This window comes from Argiope bruennichi, chromosome 7, assembly GCF_947563725.1.
Source record: "Argiope bruennichi chromosome 7, qqArgBrue1.1, whole genome shotgun sequence".
In the NCBI taxonomy this organism is placed as follows: domain Eukaryota; kingdom Metazoa; phylum Arthropoda; class Arachnida; order Araneae; family Araneidae; genus Argiope; species Argiope bruennichi.
In genome coordinates this window covers 3,009,303-3,026,377 of record NC_079157.1, presented here as the reverse complement: position 1 = coordinate 3,026,377, position 17,075 = coordinate 3,009,303, and the positions used below count along the sequence as shown (strand labels likewise).

At 30.6% G+C, this 17,075-nt stretch overlaps 1 protein-coding gene across 3 annotated transcripts in view; it reads right to left on the bottom strand.

Moving 5' to 3' along the window:
• LOC129975910 (cobalamin binding intrinsic factor-like) overlaps nt 1–14,600 on the bottom strand; it is a 48,827-nt gene extending 34,227 nt beyond the window's left edge. For all 3 annotated transcript variants that reach the window (XR_008785060.1, XM_056089195.1, XM_056089193.1), the window contains exons 1-3: nt 14,466–14,600; nt 4,452–4,568; nt 2,580–2,708 (exon numbers count right to left, since the gene is read on the bottom strand). Coding sequence is in view for 2 of the 3 variants with exons in the window: in XM_056089195.1 (XP_055945170.1) it covers nt 2,580–2,708; nt 4,452–4,568; nt 14,466–14,538 (319 nt within the window). In the remaining variant the exon portion in view is untranslated. The remainder of the gene's footprint in view (nt 1–2,579; nt 2,709–4,451; nt 4,569–14,465) is intronic.
• Between the last annotated feature and the right edge of the window lie 2,475 nt (nt 14,601–17,075).

Sequence of the window (17,075 nt, the reverse complement as noted above, 5' to 3'; positions counted from 1 at the left end):
CAGACGATGACCTGAGCTATCTTTGATGGCAGAGCCAATTTTTTCATCTCTCCAACATTTCTCGAATGAAAGATTGCTGTCCAACCACGTTTCATCTATATAAATTATTTTCATTTTTGCTTCTCGGAATTTTTTCATTTCCCTAAGAAAACGAAATCTCCAGGCTACAATGTGCGATCTTTCAATTAAGATCTGTCTCTGGTTTCTGCAACGTTTGTTTTGAAAACCTGCAATGTGGAGGTATTTCCATAGAGTTCCTCTTTTCCAAGGAAAATTTATTCTTTCCTTCACCACGGGAAGCAATCGAGATAAAGATGGAATTTTGTTGTTTGCATAAAATTCATTCACAATATTTCGAAGAACACACAGATCAAAATTGTCCAATATTGCATTTCGAGTCTCGGGACGCTTTCGATGTTTCCCCGGAGTAGATAACTGTCCATTTGTAGAAATATCTTCATTTTTAATTCGTTTAATTGTTCTAAGTGAAACACCAGTCGCTGAAGCAGCACGTTTTTGGGCTTGGGAAAGGGGAAGCAAAAGTGTTCCAGTTCTAGCCTCATCTTCACAAAATTTAGTAACATTATTTATTATATTTCTCTCTTTCGAGTGAATAGTTCGCCCTTTTAAAGACATTTTGCAGTTGTTTGCTTTGAAAAAAGCAGTTTTTGAAATTAAATATAGATTATTTATTAATAACTAGCTAGAAGAACGATAAGTACGACAGCAGACGATAAAACAAAGTAAGTGATAAAGAGTAAACATTCGCCGTTTGGCGCGCATTTAGGGTTGTCTCATTAACAAGAGTGGGGGAGTTCACACGTTTTACCCGCGCTGAAATGAACTCTACCTTCTAGAAGGCGGACCGAAGTGCCTTCTTCTGGTGAACATAGAATATAACTAAGTATACCAAATTTCATTTTCGAGTTTTATTATTTTTGAATTATTGTGTTCACATGCATATGTGCAAGCAGAGATATACCTACGACGAGTTTTATCCAAAGTTTGATAAAAATCTAAATTTTGCTATGAAAACTTTTTATTTCATTTTATCGCGCTAGATCAATGTGTTTTTCAATCATCTTATTTACATCAGACATAATTCCAAAGATGTGTTTTTCTGTCTCAGAAAGGTGGAGTGTCGTTAAAATCTCAAAGTTTTTTTTTTTCTCTTTCGATCACATTATTTTCTGTTTGTGCACTCTGTGTAAAATAAGAAATTAATCAGCTTCATTTTCAAGATAGTAATTAAGCCCGACAAGAAAAGAATTCTTTCAGATGCACATTGAGTCTGTAGCAAAGCACAAATCTCGTTAAAATTTCTTGGAAGATTTTAATAAAATAATTAAAAGAGGAAAGATGCAACATTTCTCTTCCCTACGTTATAAATTTTGAAATTAACACTCAAAATTACGAAAATATACTGAATTCAAAACATAAGCTCAATGAAACATTGTGAGCATTAAAATGATAAAAAAAAAATTCTATCCTAAAATATAGATTGAATGTAGGTAGGAATTTCAATCCCAAATTTGAGTATATACATGATTTTTGAGGCCCATTTTCAAGGAAATTTTTGTTTCAATTCAGCAAAGCTTATAATTCTGAAAGCTGTCTAAAACTTAAATATTTTCCTGTCATAGTGCCCTAGTATGCAAAAACAGGATGGTCAAAATAAGAGGTTAATGGAGATAAACATCTAAAAAGTTGACAGAAATAATATGGTGAAATGACTTTTTTTTTGCTTCACTTGATGCCGGATAATAATTTGAAGGAAAAAAAGTTTAAAATATCTCACGCAATTCTACGAATATCCAAAAGAATTTTGGGAATTCGTGAGTAAGCCCGAGATACACTCATGATTCACGAATGAATTAAAAAAAAAATTAATTTTGTGTTTGTGAATTCATAAATTCTATAGATGGCCATTTTATCAACAAAATTATCTATTTACTAAAAATGAAATAAGTAATGTAACTAAACTGAAATTGGTTAATCATTATTTTTAATAAGATGGAAGATCCAGATGTTCACGATGACGGGAAATGCCGAATTTAGAGAATATTTCCCTAATGAAGCATTTCTACACTGTTCGTGAGCACATACCCTGTGCTCCTGTTTGCTAAAAATAGAAGATTCTACGCAAGAAAAATCAGAAAATCGTTTTCTTGATGAGTCATCCATTTATTAATACAGAGTCACTCCTTATTTTTATACCATTTCCGATAAGCAATTCCATATCACAGTTAGGAATATTTCTTAAAGACAATAAAAGTTATTTTCTTCATAAACTTCTAATTTCACAAGAAACTCGCTGGGTATGCTGGTGATTGCTAAAATAAACTTGCTCTGCTTTTCCTCGCGAGCTACTGACCACTTACACTCCACCTGAATTTTTTTCTACATAATTTTTAAGACAATGGGAATGCACTGCCATTTGTGCTTAGGAAGGGGAAATAATCCCGACAGGAAAAATTAGAATAAACAAACAAATTTTTAAATTTCAGAAATCCATGTCTAAGTCAAATACAGCGATTTACATGAACACAATTGCTTTTGGAAGTTATAAATTAATTCACCGCAGTTTGTTTCCTCAGACATGCTGTCGCAATCTGTCGTACCGTCGCAGATCCAGATTTTGGGGATGCATCTTCTCCCATTTGGACAAGGATTCCATCCAGGTGGACACTGATGTTCAGGATCTCTGTCTGAAGAATCAAAGTGAAAAATTCTGGAGTATTGAATAATCAATTATTTATTTAACAGATATTAAATAATAGTGGTTTCCAATCTATTTCATATTATTAGGTTTGTTATGTGGAAATGTTTAAGAAAAACTGCTATTTTAGTTACATGAATGAATCAGATATTGATCACAGTTACCTAGTTACTACAGTGCAATCTAACAAATAAACGGCGTCTAAACTTCAATGAGAACAAAATTTTTAAAACAATTATTTGGTATAGCTCGTAAAATTTTAAACGAGTTAAAGTGTTTGATTTGTTGAAGGTGTTTCCAAGAACAAAAATAAATATAAACATATTCGCTTACATAAATGCCAATAATTACAAGAAAAGAGCATGTAATTTACATTATTATTTTATTTATGTATGCGTGAAACATTCTTTGAAGATTAGTTCTTTAACAATTTTTATTCTTCACGATTTAATAAAGTAATCTATTTTTTTATGTTATCAAGATTTTTTTTTAAAAAAAAAAAGCTATGATGAAAAAAGCACAGGAAACTGACTTGGGAGATAGATAGATAGATAGAGAGATAGAGAAAAAAGAGATCCTGAGAAAATATTTCGAACATATAATTTTAGAAAAGAGACTCCTGATGCAGCATATTTTTTCGGGAAGAAAATAATAGTACCCGCACAACTCAGAAGTTCAAATGATATTTGAGTTCAAATGATTAAAAAATAGTTATATATATATATATATATATATATATATATATATATATATATATATATATATATATATATATATATATATATATTGTTACAAACCTGTAGCGTTGCTTCTCAGCACGGTTAGTTCAATCACTGGAAAGACCGTTTTACGATCAGCTCTGTTAAACAGTGGAGGCAGTGAAGCGCAGGCGGTGAGTGGAGCTCAAGCGATTGCTGAATTGAGCTGTGTGTCGAGACCTGGAATTTATTATAGAAGCAGAATCGAGTCGGGTGAGGATTAATCAGTCGTGTAGTTAGTTGTGTGTCGTCAGTTCGATACAGCTAAAGCGAGGAGACAGTGGAGATTTGCAGGCGTTTGGAGAGATCGTAGAGTGAAGCTACGTAGATTCCCTCCTCTTGCTGAATTCTGTTTGGTTGCTTTGTGTGCTGTGTTTGTTATTTCTACCCATTCCTACTTGTAGGCTACTGTTTGTTGTAGTGTACTGCTGTGGGTAGTTTGTGTTCGTTTGTGTGCTCGCTTCTTCATGTTTAATAAAATTCGTCGTTCATTACTAATGGATTGTTTCTTCATCGACCAACAAATCGAATGAACCCTGGGAATCCCTAACATTATGTATTTAAAGCTTGAATCGGAACAAATTCAATCGTTGAGTCTTTTAACGCTTTTTATTATTTAAAATGTTTTTGGATGTACTCCAATTTTTAACTTTTGTCGGGATTTCTTTGTCCAAGCCATGGCGAGAGTAGAACGATAAACGGAGAAGGCAAGCATAAAGGGAGAAAGAAAAAGGGAACGCGAGAAAGAACTTCAACTTTTACAGTTTAAGAAGGCATATGCAAATTTCATCCTTTTGATTTTGTGGGAAATTTAAAAGTCCGCACAGCTTCAAAGTTAAAATTGCATTGGAGAAGGAGTTAGAGCTTTATGAAATCATTTTTAGAATGTAGCTAATTTGAAATTATTCCTTACACACGATCATGGGTGCAAGAGTTGAATGAAACGAAATATGAAATAGTTTGACCGAACTTACCACAAAATCGCTCATCAGATCCATCCCCACAATCATCTTCACCATCACAGAACCAATGACGCTCGATACATTTTCCGTTTGTACACAAAAATTCCGACTGACTACAGGGGGCTGAAGCTGAAAAAAAATGCATAAAAATATCTTATTTTATTTTTTAGTTTAAATGAATCTACTTTTAACTCTTTCATCTTAGTCGTGGTAAAATCTGTATCTTTTCTTTTCTCTGACATAGATCTGAAGAGTTCACAACGTCATAGATGGTCCTTGTAATCTTTTTAAATTTCGGGGAAGTCATTTCATATTAACTCTTTTAATAAAAGTATTCAAGTATAAAAATTAGTTCAGGTTGAAATGAATTTACAGCGGATTTTAGGGGTAAATCTTCCACCACTCCATTTAAGCAGTGGTTTCGCAAAGTAAAAAATGAGTGTCCGCATTCGCACGTTATTTGCTAGGATTTTTCTTGGATGCGTTACGAAAATTCTGAGGTCCTCAGATATCTATTTAAATTTATCTGCCGATGTTGTCCTTGGCATGATAGATAGAATTCACATGATAATAGGGCAAATCCTCCAAAATTCTGTCGTCCTTCCGGAAATAATTTTCGAAATTATTTATTTGAAATATTTTTATAATTTCGAAAATACTGTCCTAACTGTCAAAAAGCTTTCAAAAGCATTGTTCCATGTTTGCGTGAAAAAGATGCGCTTCCTGCTGTTACGTTTATATAAGACAGCAGCAACAAGTCACACTGCTATTCCAGTCAAGAAATTCCTGATACAGACGTTCGGGAAAGAGAGAATCATTAGTTGACGTTGCAAGTTTCCGCGGCCTTTTCGGTCAGCAGATATGACACCAGCAGATTTTTGGCAATGGGGAAATTTAAAATCCCTGGTGTATCGATCCCGTCCATCCAATCTGCCGGAACGGAAGGCTGCAATTCGCCAAGAGCGGTCATGGATGCATTCTGCACTTTATCTTTGCTGCATTTGTGACACGACTCCAATGTGTTATGACCTGTGATGGTGGACATATGGAACACGTATTGCCATATTAAATGATTTAGTAACATTATTTTTGTTTTTTGCGGGTCTTTTCTTTCGCTTATATTACGAAACGCCATCTACTGGATATTTTTGAATTATTTTTTTTATCTTAAAAAAAATCCCACTACTTATCGATGCTAAACCTGCAAACCGTTTTTTATTTTGCTTAATTTTCCAGGTTTTATAAATTTTAAAAGTTTTTACGGACTTTTTGCCCATCCTGTATATATATCACAAGCAATAAAAATTCGCCAATTTATAAAGATAAATAAATCTTAGTGAGTCTTCCTTACTTTACTTACTAATTGAAAGGTAATGAAAATTTTCCAGGATATAGTATAGAAATCATAGTATATAATTTAAATTTCGTTTTATTTTCACCCTCCAAGCAAAGCAAATAAAAATCATAGATTTAGATTTTTTTTGTTAGCGTTTTGAAATGTATGATAACCTCAATTGCTTAGTATTCAAACTGTCTCAAACAAAATGTACACTTTTTATAAATACTTCCAGAGAGAGATTTTTTAAAGCAACATCAGATTAAAGGAGACATTGAAACATTGAATAAATATTGAAAACATTGAAAAAAGAAAAAGATAAAAAAAATTATCATTGAATGGAACGAAGAAATTTCTTGCTGCTGATTGACTTTCTTTTCTTTCTTTATTTATTTTTTATTTTTAGCATCTTCAGAGAGGTGAAAATTCCAGTTGAATGAATCCCCACTTGTTTTCTTAAAATTTCTCCAAATTTTTCATATTTTATGCACTGAAAAAAAAAATTGTTCCAATTTTCTTCCTGATGGCCATCTGGGGGGGGGGGGGGTGCGTCGGCTGCTATGCATAGGGGCCTCAGGATTGAGGAGCACTTCAACGTGATCAAGAAGTAAAGTAATAATCTGACCAATAATAACGGAATGGAAAGAAGGCAGAAGAAATTTAACTGAAAAAAATCGACAGTTTGGAAATATATGAAGTTTACATGTATATTACAGCTTAATGCAATTGTGCAACATATTATAAATCTAAGGAAAACATATTTACAATCATTTACCTCACCTAATAAGTTAGATTGCATTTAACATTTTTAAAATTCATACTATAAAATGCTTAATATTGTTAGATGCAATCATGACACCCGCATGAGGAAATATCCCTCTGGGTGTGAAAAAGAAAAATTACCAGAAAAGAAAAAAAAATGAGAAAAGCTAAATTTCAATTGATCACAAGTAGATCTGGAAATGAAATGGCTTCGGCTTCAGAAGTTACAATTCAAGTTTTAACAGGAGAAGAAAGTTTCGCACAAACTACATAATCTTGGAATGGGAATTTAGAAAATATGAAAGTTGTCGAAGACTGTATGTTTATACAAATATGATTGAATCAGAAAATATCAACGAAAATAAGAATACATAAGATCAAGTGAATATAAGTGATTCAGGTTTATGACCAAATATTATTACTGAGAAGTGAAGAATGTTATGTTAAAACCAGACCTGGGGAACGCAAAGGAGGTTTTGCGAAAAATTCTAAAGGTAGACCATTTCCCATTAACGTTCTACTTTCAGAAAAATGACCAAATGTTGAAACTCAGCTCGTTAATGTATTTGAAAATGCAAAATTCGGTATTTTTTTTTTGTATACTATTTTCTAAACGAAGAGGAAATGAACAATCTACACGATTTATAGGTGTTTATGAAAAACGGGGAGATAGCTGATACATGTAATTCAAGATCATGAGCGTTCTATTTCATGAGTCATTAAAATCATAAATAAAGAAATGGAATGATTTAAATTATTATTTCAAATAACTGTAAATTGTAAAGAAAGAACTATTTTTAGTGTGTAATGATCTTCCCCTCCGAGAAACTCATGAAACAGTTGAAAACCGTAATAATAGACATTCTTTTTAGTTTAATGGAATTATTAAGTAAATATGACTCTGTTCTAATAGATCATATAAGCAGAAAAAATTTCGGAAAATAGAATTGTGCAGTTTAACACATTATAGATCACAATTTTTTTTTTTTTTTTACATATTAAAATGTTTTTTATAAAATTAAAGACAGTATGAAAGTAGCCACGTATTATAGTATCTATATGTATTGTATTCCTGATATTTTCCATAAATTATTAGGTATTAAATAAATTTCAAACATTATTAGGTATGCTGTTTTTGAAGAAAAATTTTAACTATAAATGAGTCATTTATAGGGTGTATTGAAATAACTGATGTGACTGGAGAAGGACTAGCAAGCATTCTTGAAAATATTGATTAAGCATGATTGAGATTTTATGAATTGTAGAGGGCAAGTATACGATAACGGTAGCAACATGAAAGGGAAATATAAAGATGTACAATTTGAATTAATTGTTCTAAGCCAGCATGCAATTTATGTGCCTTGCCTGTCACATTCTTTTAATTTATTAATTTGCGATGCTGCTTCTAGTAGTATATATTGTAAAAACTTTTTTTTGGATATTGCAACGTTTATATTGCTTAGCATCTACAAAAAGATGGGAAATTCTGAAAACAACAACAACAACAACAACAACAACAACAATTAAACATTACTCTTAAACCATTATGCGATACTTGTTGGGAAGCCAAAATTAATTAGGTTAAAGCAATGTATATACAGTTTGAACAAACTTGTACTGAATGCCCTACAAGAATATATTGATGCAAATAACAATAATATAGCGGTCTCCGAAGTTAAAAGTCTATTGGATTCAATACAAGAAAGGCCATTCATATAATGTTAAATAGTATAGTGTGCAATATTGTCCAAAATGAACACTATCCAATAAAATATATCAAGCAAAAACAATTGTTCTTTCTTGATTAAATTAAATTTAGTTAATAAAATTAAAACTGAAATCCAAAATGTAACACATTTTTAAACGAAGCAAAAGTGATACCATGCAATTTGGAGAAATAGAATATTTTCAGAATATTTTCCTGAAAATGAATTCGAAAAAGAAAAAAATTATATTCCGCGATAGCAGAAGATGAAGTTATAAAAAACTCGGTGGAGTCATTTAGATGTTATTTTTTAGCATGGTAATGGATATTGTTATTGCACAGATAGAAGATAGATTTAAAAGCATTTCAAATTCATGTTTTTCTAAATCAGTTATTTGACTCATTAATTAAAAAAACATGAAATAAGAAGATTTTCAAAAACTTTGTTTAAAAGGTTTTAAAATAAAGACAGAAAAAAACTTTGATCCATTAAATTTTTTATACGTGATATGATTTTGAATTAAAGAGATGTAAGTAAATCACATACGTTCTTTGGTTCATATACTGCAATATGTACCAAATAATAATTATAATGAATTATTTCTAAATTCATTAACTACGTTAAAACTTTTTTGTACTTTGCCAGTTACTACAGAGAATACTGTATGCTCTTTCAGCAAATTACAACTAATCAAAAATTATCTTCGGTCAAGCATTTATGCAGGACGTTTAAATACATTTACTGTATTAAACATCGAAAAAGATAATGAAAAACATTATAATCTTTCTGAAATAATAAATAACAAAAACAAAATCATGCATTAAATAGACATGCAATAGTAATATGTGTTTTTTTTGTATTTTTTTTTTTTACTTTACAAAATATTTAGGGCCCCAAATGATTTCTTACACCTAAGTTCCTTTATAGACAAGGTGGGCTCTGCTGATGATAAGTATATGATAACTATATAACAGTAAAATAAAATTCCATAATATTACAAATCTGCAATGTTGCTTCTAAGCATGGTTAGTTCAATCACTGGAAAGACCATTTTATGATCAGCAGGATGGATGCTGATCGGATGCCGAATCAGTGATCTCAGGGCTTGGCGACCATTTGGCGACGAATCTGGTAACTTTGGCAAAAAATGGATAATGCTGGAATTTTGGTGAAAGAGCCAATAGGAACCGATATATGCCTGACTGTTCCAGAGCCTTCTCTGCCCGACTCCAGGAACTGTAAAAGGCCGGCAATCTCAAGCCGAAATCAGTTCTGGAAAGAGTAAAGGACGAATAGTTGGATCAGTTCAACGAAGCGCAAACGCTGTCGAGCTCAAGCGTTTGCTGAATTGAGCTGTGTGCCGAGTCCTGGTGTTAATTGGAGAGGCAGCATCGAGTCGTGTGTGGAGTAGCCAGTCGTGTAGTAGTGGATCGGCAGTTGGATACAGCTAAAGTGGAGCTAATAGTGCAGAATCGCAGGCGTTTGGAGAGATCGTAGATAGTACTAGCAACGGAGATTCCCTCCTTCTGTTGAATTCTGTTTGGCCGCTTTGTGTGCTTTGGTTGTTAGGTCTACCAATTACTACTTGTGGGCTACTGTTTGTTGTAATGGGCTGCTGTGTGTTGCCTGTGTTCATCCAGGCTGTATATTTGTTGTCTGCGTGTTCTTGTCTAATAAAAGTCGTTGTTTGCTATTGAAGCCTGTTGATTGTCTTTCTTCATCTACCAACAAATAGAAAAAACCCCGGAATTTCCGTAACAATATATATTTTAAAAATATATCTCAAACTGAATTAACTTATGTAATTAAATAAAACTATAAAACGGTATTTATTATGGGATAAATATTGCACATACCATAACAAACTCAGAAAACGGATATTAAAATGGCATGTGCTATTTTAACCGTACGGAGTAAATATTTGAAATTTTCAAAATATATGTCAAAATTAATTCAACTGCACAAATAAATATTTAACAAATTTAAAAGACAATGTTTAAAGGCAAGTTTCTGCTCAAGCATATTATAAATTGTTACATTACAAAATAAAAGCAAAATGCCCAAAGGAAAATGACCTAATACCAGCAAATGAGAGTGAATTATAGGTGAATTAAATTGCAAAATCTTTTCATACTTCAACAAGAAAAAATGGAATTGTTAAAAAATTGCATTTAAATTAACTTTGAAAAATTTATAATAAATTAAGAAACAGAACAGTTATGCGGATATGTAATGAATGCTAATGGAAAGGTAATTTTTTAAAATCTTAAGATGGTGTAAAAATAGATTTATGGTGATGATATGTTTTCCAAGTTACGGGGACAAACGGTTCGAAATTACTCAGGCTGTCATCAACCTATTTTGAGGATTAACAACTTATTAAAAGAGCGATTAATCCTTCCAGGTGATAAGGAGTAACCAAACCAAATAAGGAGGACCAAACTTTCTTCGAATAAGGAATATGGAATCGAGTATGATTCAAGCAAATGAGCAAACAGAAATTCAGTTTTATATATTTAGATAACAAATTTATAATTCTTTTAGCAATGTTTCGATCTAACAACAAATAAAACTAAAAATGTGAAAACAAGAATTTGGACAGATTAAAAAGTTTTAATAATTTCTATAAAATACTCTCCTTAAGATAAGTGAATTCTTCAGTATATTACGATAAATAAAAATTTAATATAAATAAACGAAAAATTTTATAAGCTAAAATTTTTTGATGTTTTTTTTATCGTTTTGCATGTGATGAAATAGTGGAAAATGATTATTTAGTGCTCTTATAAATCTATCGTCTCACTCGTTCATGCGAAACTGAAGGATTTCTGAAGTTCTCTCATTATGTACAACAAGGAGAATAAATGGATATATGAGGAAATATGAGGAAAGGAGATATGAGGAGAATAAAAAGTAGAAGAAATAAATAGTAAAGAAAAACGGAAAACCTCGGGGAGTACAACATTTTTTTTTTTTTTTTTTTGTAAAAGATTGTTTTATTAAACTGAATTACATGTAGCAAAATCTGTCTTTAGTGACATAATAGAGACCTAATAAAATATTCTTAAAGACAAGTTGTAGTTACAGATAATTTAAATGCATAAAATTATATTTTCATTAAAAGTATATAAAATTATGCTTTACATTTTTTACTTTCAATATAATATAGATTTTGAAATTAAAATAGCTATTTTTTTATCGTATATTTGGAATATGAGGTTCCCTTTTTCCATAGTGCAAATATTTATACAGAAGTCGGCAAGCTTAAGAATGTGAGAGAAAATAACGAATGCTTAAACACAGTTTTAGTTTTTAATTTGCTGTGAATTAACGAATGTCTATTATTTGAAAAAATTGATACTATTTTTCTCAAAAATACACCATTATGACCCTCTAACTTCTCTTTAGATTTCTTTAGAAAATGCTTAGACTGTTTGTGCAAACTGGTAGCAATAAGAAATTGGATCTTTAACGTCAATCAGGTTGAAGAAGAAATTTATACCCTATTTTCATGAAATTGAATCTTGGAGACAATTCATCGAAAGAAGGAAATATACACAATGTAGACATTTTTTTTTTCTGAACCGTTTTTGTACATCTAATTGTTGAAAATTAATATGTTTTCGGCTGATTATAATGAAACTAAGGGCAGGAACCTAGAATATGAAAAATAAAGGAGCAATCTTAAACAGTCATTTGTATCATTTATCAAGAAAATAACAATTTTTAAAGCGCTGTAAAATTTTTATGTCATAATATCTCTATTAATAATAAAAAAGAATGTATGTCTGTGTGTTTATACTTTACAGGACAGGTCATTAGACATAAAATTACCAAATTTATTACACATAGGTTTTGGAAAGTAGAAATGTCCGTCTCGGAGATACTTTTATAAATTTTTAAAGTATAATTTTAGCGAAATTTCGAATTTTTTTCACTGTGATATTTGAAAATATTATAGCATGAAAGAGATTGCCACAGCTAAATAGAACAAAAGATTTTTAAAAGTTATAAAATTTTCTTTTCTATGGTTCTAATTTAGTCCCATAGAATTTTTTTGCCTAATTTTAATTAACTTTTAAACTATTTTAAAGCAATGTTTTCATATTATGATAAAATCAACGCCTTTGTCTTTGTTAAGAATATTTCATCCTGTATTTTCCCTTCATTACTGTTAACGAAGCACTTAGATTTATTCGTCTTGTTTTTCAATAATCAACAAGTTTCGGTTTCACGCAGGATTTGAATAAATTGTCTGCGTTATTTTTTTAAAAATTCGATAGCAGCTGCAGTTAAAGTTTAACTTCAAAAGCAAACAATGATGAAAATTACTGTAATATATCTTTGTCATTACTGAAATATATCTGAATTGTGTAAAATTATCTCAGTTTTAATTTGAAGTTCTTGTTAATGTAATACTCCATATATTTTTTTTATTGATTCAGAGAAATTTTTGCTTAGTATTTCTCTCAGATATTACGGAATCAGGAAATATATTCCGCAGTACACACACATTTCAGCTTTAATTATTCAACTTTTTTTCTTATATTTTTTATGAACTTGCTTCGATTCAGCAAGCATGTAATTTGATTAGATAAATATTAATTGCTCTTTTCTCATTTAAATCCCAAGCTTCTATTAAATTCAAGCTTGAGTGAAATCATAGCAAATTAGGAAAGCGCAGAGAAAATGAAAAAAAAAAAATCTGTATAAATACATGTTTACGAAATTCTATTGCTTAAGCCTTTGAGATTAAATTGCTCTTAAAAGATTTAATTGAAATTTTTCTCAGTCAATAATTCCAGTGAAACTGTTTATATCCAAAGGAGGTCAACGTTGCAAATAATCATGAAATGAAAAACATTTCCAAATATAACATGAACGTTAAATCCATAAGCATATACCAGAATATAATGGATTATTATTTTATATGCGTTCGAAATAACGTTAGAAAGATGTCCTGAAAATGTTTTGATAAAAGATATAATATATAATATATTTTAACATATTTGAAATTAAAAATTATATAGTATAGTAAAGAGAAATTCTTTCATATTTCTTGAAGTTTCTAATTTAACTAGTAAGAACCTTGACGCGAGAAAAATTACAACAATTATGGAGGCATTTGTCATTTTCAAATTATTACACTTGTAGAAAATTTTCACTATCTAAGAATACATTAAATATAAGAATTTAACTTCGATATTTAATACATGAGTGATATATTCGATTATTTCTTTTAAACTTGATAAGAAAGTTACAATTTAGTAGATACATTTGATAGTAATTGTATGAGAATACAATTTAAACAAAACTTTATTAAATGATTCGAGAATAGTAGACTAGAAACATCTCTTAAAAACTAACTAAATATTTTTCAACATCTTTCCTTATTTTAAATTAAATAATTTGTTTTATTCTTTAAAATAACCTATTTTTAAAGCGTGGAAAAAAATGTTAATAATTTCAGCTATAAATTATACCTTTCCCAAACCACTGCTTGACGCATTTTTTATGTATTTTAAAGTATTTTTAAGGCGAATTTATTTATATGTTTAAAAAAACGTTTTTTTTAAAAAAATCTTCATACATGTTTAAATACCATGTTGCGGCTTTTTTATATAGTGAGCACTGCATAAACAAGCTGTTTGCTTGAGATTAACGATTCTTGTGGAGAAGTTTAGAATATTTTTGTCTGAGATAGTAAAATTTGAATAAGGCAGAAAAACAGTGCTACTGTGTAAGTTTCCAAAACAGAAAAATAAATGAATGTTCTAATAAAATCAGTGCGGCCCTTACTCTTTTTAAATTTAAAGTTATTTAAAATCAATTAATAATAATAAAAAATAAAATCTTAATAATTCATGACAATGATGAATTTTCTAAAGATCGTCCCAATAAACATTTGTCCATATTGCCTAGCTACAAACTGCGTGTAAGGAACCGACAATGTACTCTTATTGCTTTTCTATTACAGAAGGCACATGATTTAAAATATCCTATAAAGAAAAGTTACAGAATTTCGGTTCGTAAATATTCTGCTACAAAGGAAAAGATGCTCGGAGGGACTGAAACATTCAAAGTAGCACTTTCTTTGAGCAGTCAAGTGCTAGACTTTCAGAAGTGCAGTCTAAATCAAGCAAAGGTAATTGATACAGGCAATAAAAAATAAATGTATTAATGGGAAAGACCGTGTAAACGTACTTTGAGAAAATGACTCACCCTCAGTGAAATATAAGAAAACACCGGTGAATACAGAAATGAGAGCTGCTTTCAAACTGATTGTTCGGCTCATTGTCACTATTTGTTCACACTGGCAACGTCATTCGAGATGGCTGTTCATAGACTCCAGATACGGAAGCCCGGATACGGAATTTCCCTAGCGGGAAACTACTTTCCGCCTGTCATCGTTGATGGCCTCGTGGCCACACAACCGGTTTGATAGTCCGAGTGATTGTAGCTATCGTGGTAAAGGGTAACGATAAAGAGCAGCGCTTATGAAAACTTTGATTAGAGTTTCGGTGATCAGAGGAGACGAACATATGCTATCAGGTAAAAAATGGCACAAATAAGGGGAGGAGCAGTTATGCCAATATCAGTGGCAGTAAAATGAAAGAACCAGTTGCATGTAAGAGAAAAATGCGTTTATTTTTATTTTTTTATTTCCGAACTAAACATAAAAATCGTTTTTAAATTTTATCCTGCTAAGTTTCTTAAGATAAAAAAAAAACAGATAATTAATTTTTTCATTGAAGAAATTTGATGGGTATAACCATAAAGTAATGTCTATGAAACTGGAAATCTATTTAAAGTCATTTTCAAAAAAATATGTGGCTCAGTATGAGGGGAATAGGAGAAGGTGAGTATCCTTGACCATTTAATAGGAAGGAATTCTAAAATAGGAAGGATATATAATACGAATTTCAGGGTTTCTCATGACATGGAGATAAAATGGTATTGCCTCATGTGATTGGACATCGCCTTTTTTAAAAGTTCGCAATAAATGACAAGGAATCAAATGTTGTTTAGATCTTGGGGGAAAGGAGCTCGCGCATGCGCATACATAACTCTTCCTCTACTCATTGAGTATATTCTAAAGAAAATCCATTCCAAGTTATCAAGTTTCTTCAGATAAAATTTATATCATTTAAGTAAAAGTGAGCATCTTTGAAATAAGCGAACATAATGTTGTTGGATTGTGGTTTGTGATGCCGAAAGACATTTGCCCAGATCTGAAAACAACGGATGACCGAAGATTATTGTCTCTGGAAATTTTCTTTCACTTGAAAGGGTTAAAGACATGAACAAAATATATAAAAAAAAGCATTCCAAATTCAAAACATCCGAGTTTCGATTCTGAATGACCACATCTACTTTTATTTGTAATAGCATTATTGAAAATACTTCTACAGAAAGATTAGAGCAGGAAATTCAAATTTCTTTTCTAAGTATTTAGGAGGGTTCGCTTTATCAATACACTTCATCTGATTCATTTGATTTAAAAATCTAACTTTCAATAATCAAAATTTATCACACAAAATAAAAATGTTCACACAGGATAAGATTTCAAATTCCAGATTCCGTTTTTCATTATTATTGTTATTTGTAGATGAAGTGAATTTTCTTTTAAGCTTTTTAAATAAGAAATCAATCAACACGTTTTCTGCATATTTTTCTATGTATCAGAATTTGAATAGAAGCAACTTTCCGAATTTTTGATTGAAATGCTCTTTCCTTGTAACTGATTAAATGTATAGCTTTGAAAATTTTCCGAACAAATGTAGCAAAATATCATTAACAACCTTCGAAATGATTTCATAAACTTTCTTTTTTTTCATTTTAATGCATTTTAAATGAAAGTGTCGTCAGTATTTAATACTAATGATGCAGCTATATCTATTAATACTAAAAGCGAATGATTTTATCTGTTATCTGCTGGTGCATTACGCGGCAAATCATTAGACTTAAGGTTAACAAAATGGGTTCAAATCTAACTTAGGAAGGTGGAAAGTGAACCTCGAATCGATTTTTCTGAATCTTTATTTAAAAATTTTAATTTCAAAATATGGCTGTTCTTTGGTGGTAATGTCTAAAAATAATTTATACGCTATCAAAAATTTCGAAATATGATTTTTTTTCTGTGATATGGATTTTGATTTTCTCTGTTATTTCAGCAATAATATCAAATTTTAAAACCTAATATAATATATCATTTTCAACATATAGTTTTCATAATTTAAATTATAGTAATTATAGTCAAATCTATTTCATCAAACCCTTAAATAGTTTGTTTTTCTTGTTGTTGAAACAAATCATTGCATTTTGTAAACCTTTTTCATCAGGGCTTTTACTTTATTCTTTATTGATTTGACGTGCGTGTCGCGGAGTTCTTGAACTCAAGGTTCTTAACCTCCGGAATAACAGGCGAATAGAGTAATGGCACCGCAATGAGATTACTTAGATCACAATATTCTTACTTAGAAGATATACCCGTGTAGATTAACCGTTAACAGTGTCTCGGATTTGATTGTCTAGATTAAACAATGAATGCTGTAGTAGAAAATCGCATGCACGTTAGCAGAAGTTTTAAGAAATAATAATACTAAAAATAATATTTGTAGCACATTTTGGATGAATATATACTAACATTAAAAATTTTGATTCCTTACTGTCTCATCGTCTCTATTCATCATGTTCTCGAACAGTCAGAGCAAAAATAATCAATAACATTTGTTTGAAACAAGTTGCCTTCTGCTAGGAAAAAGAAAAAAAAAAAAAAAAAAAAAAAAAAAAATACCGATTAAAAAATAAAAATAACGCCGACAGAAAATA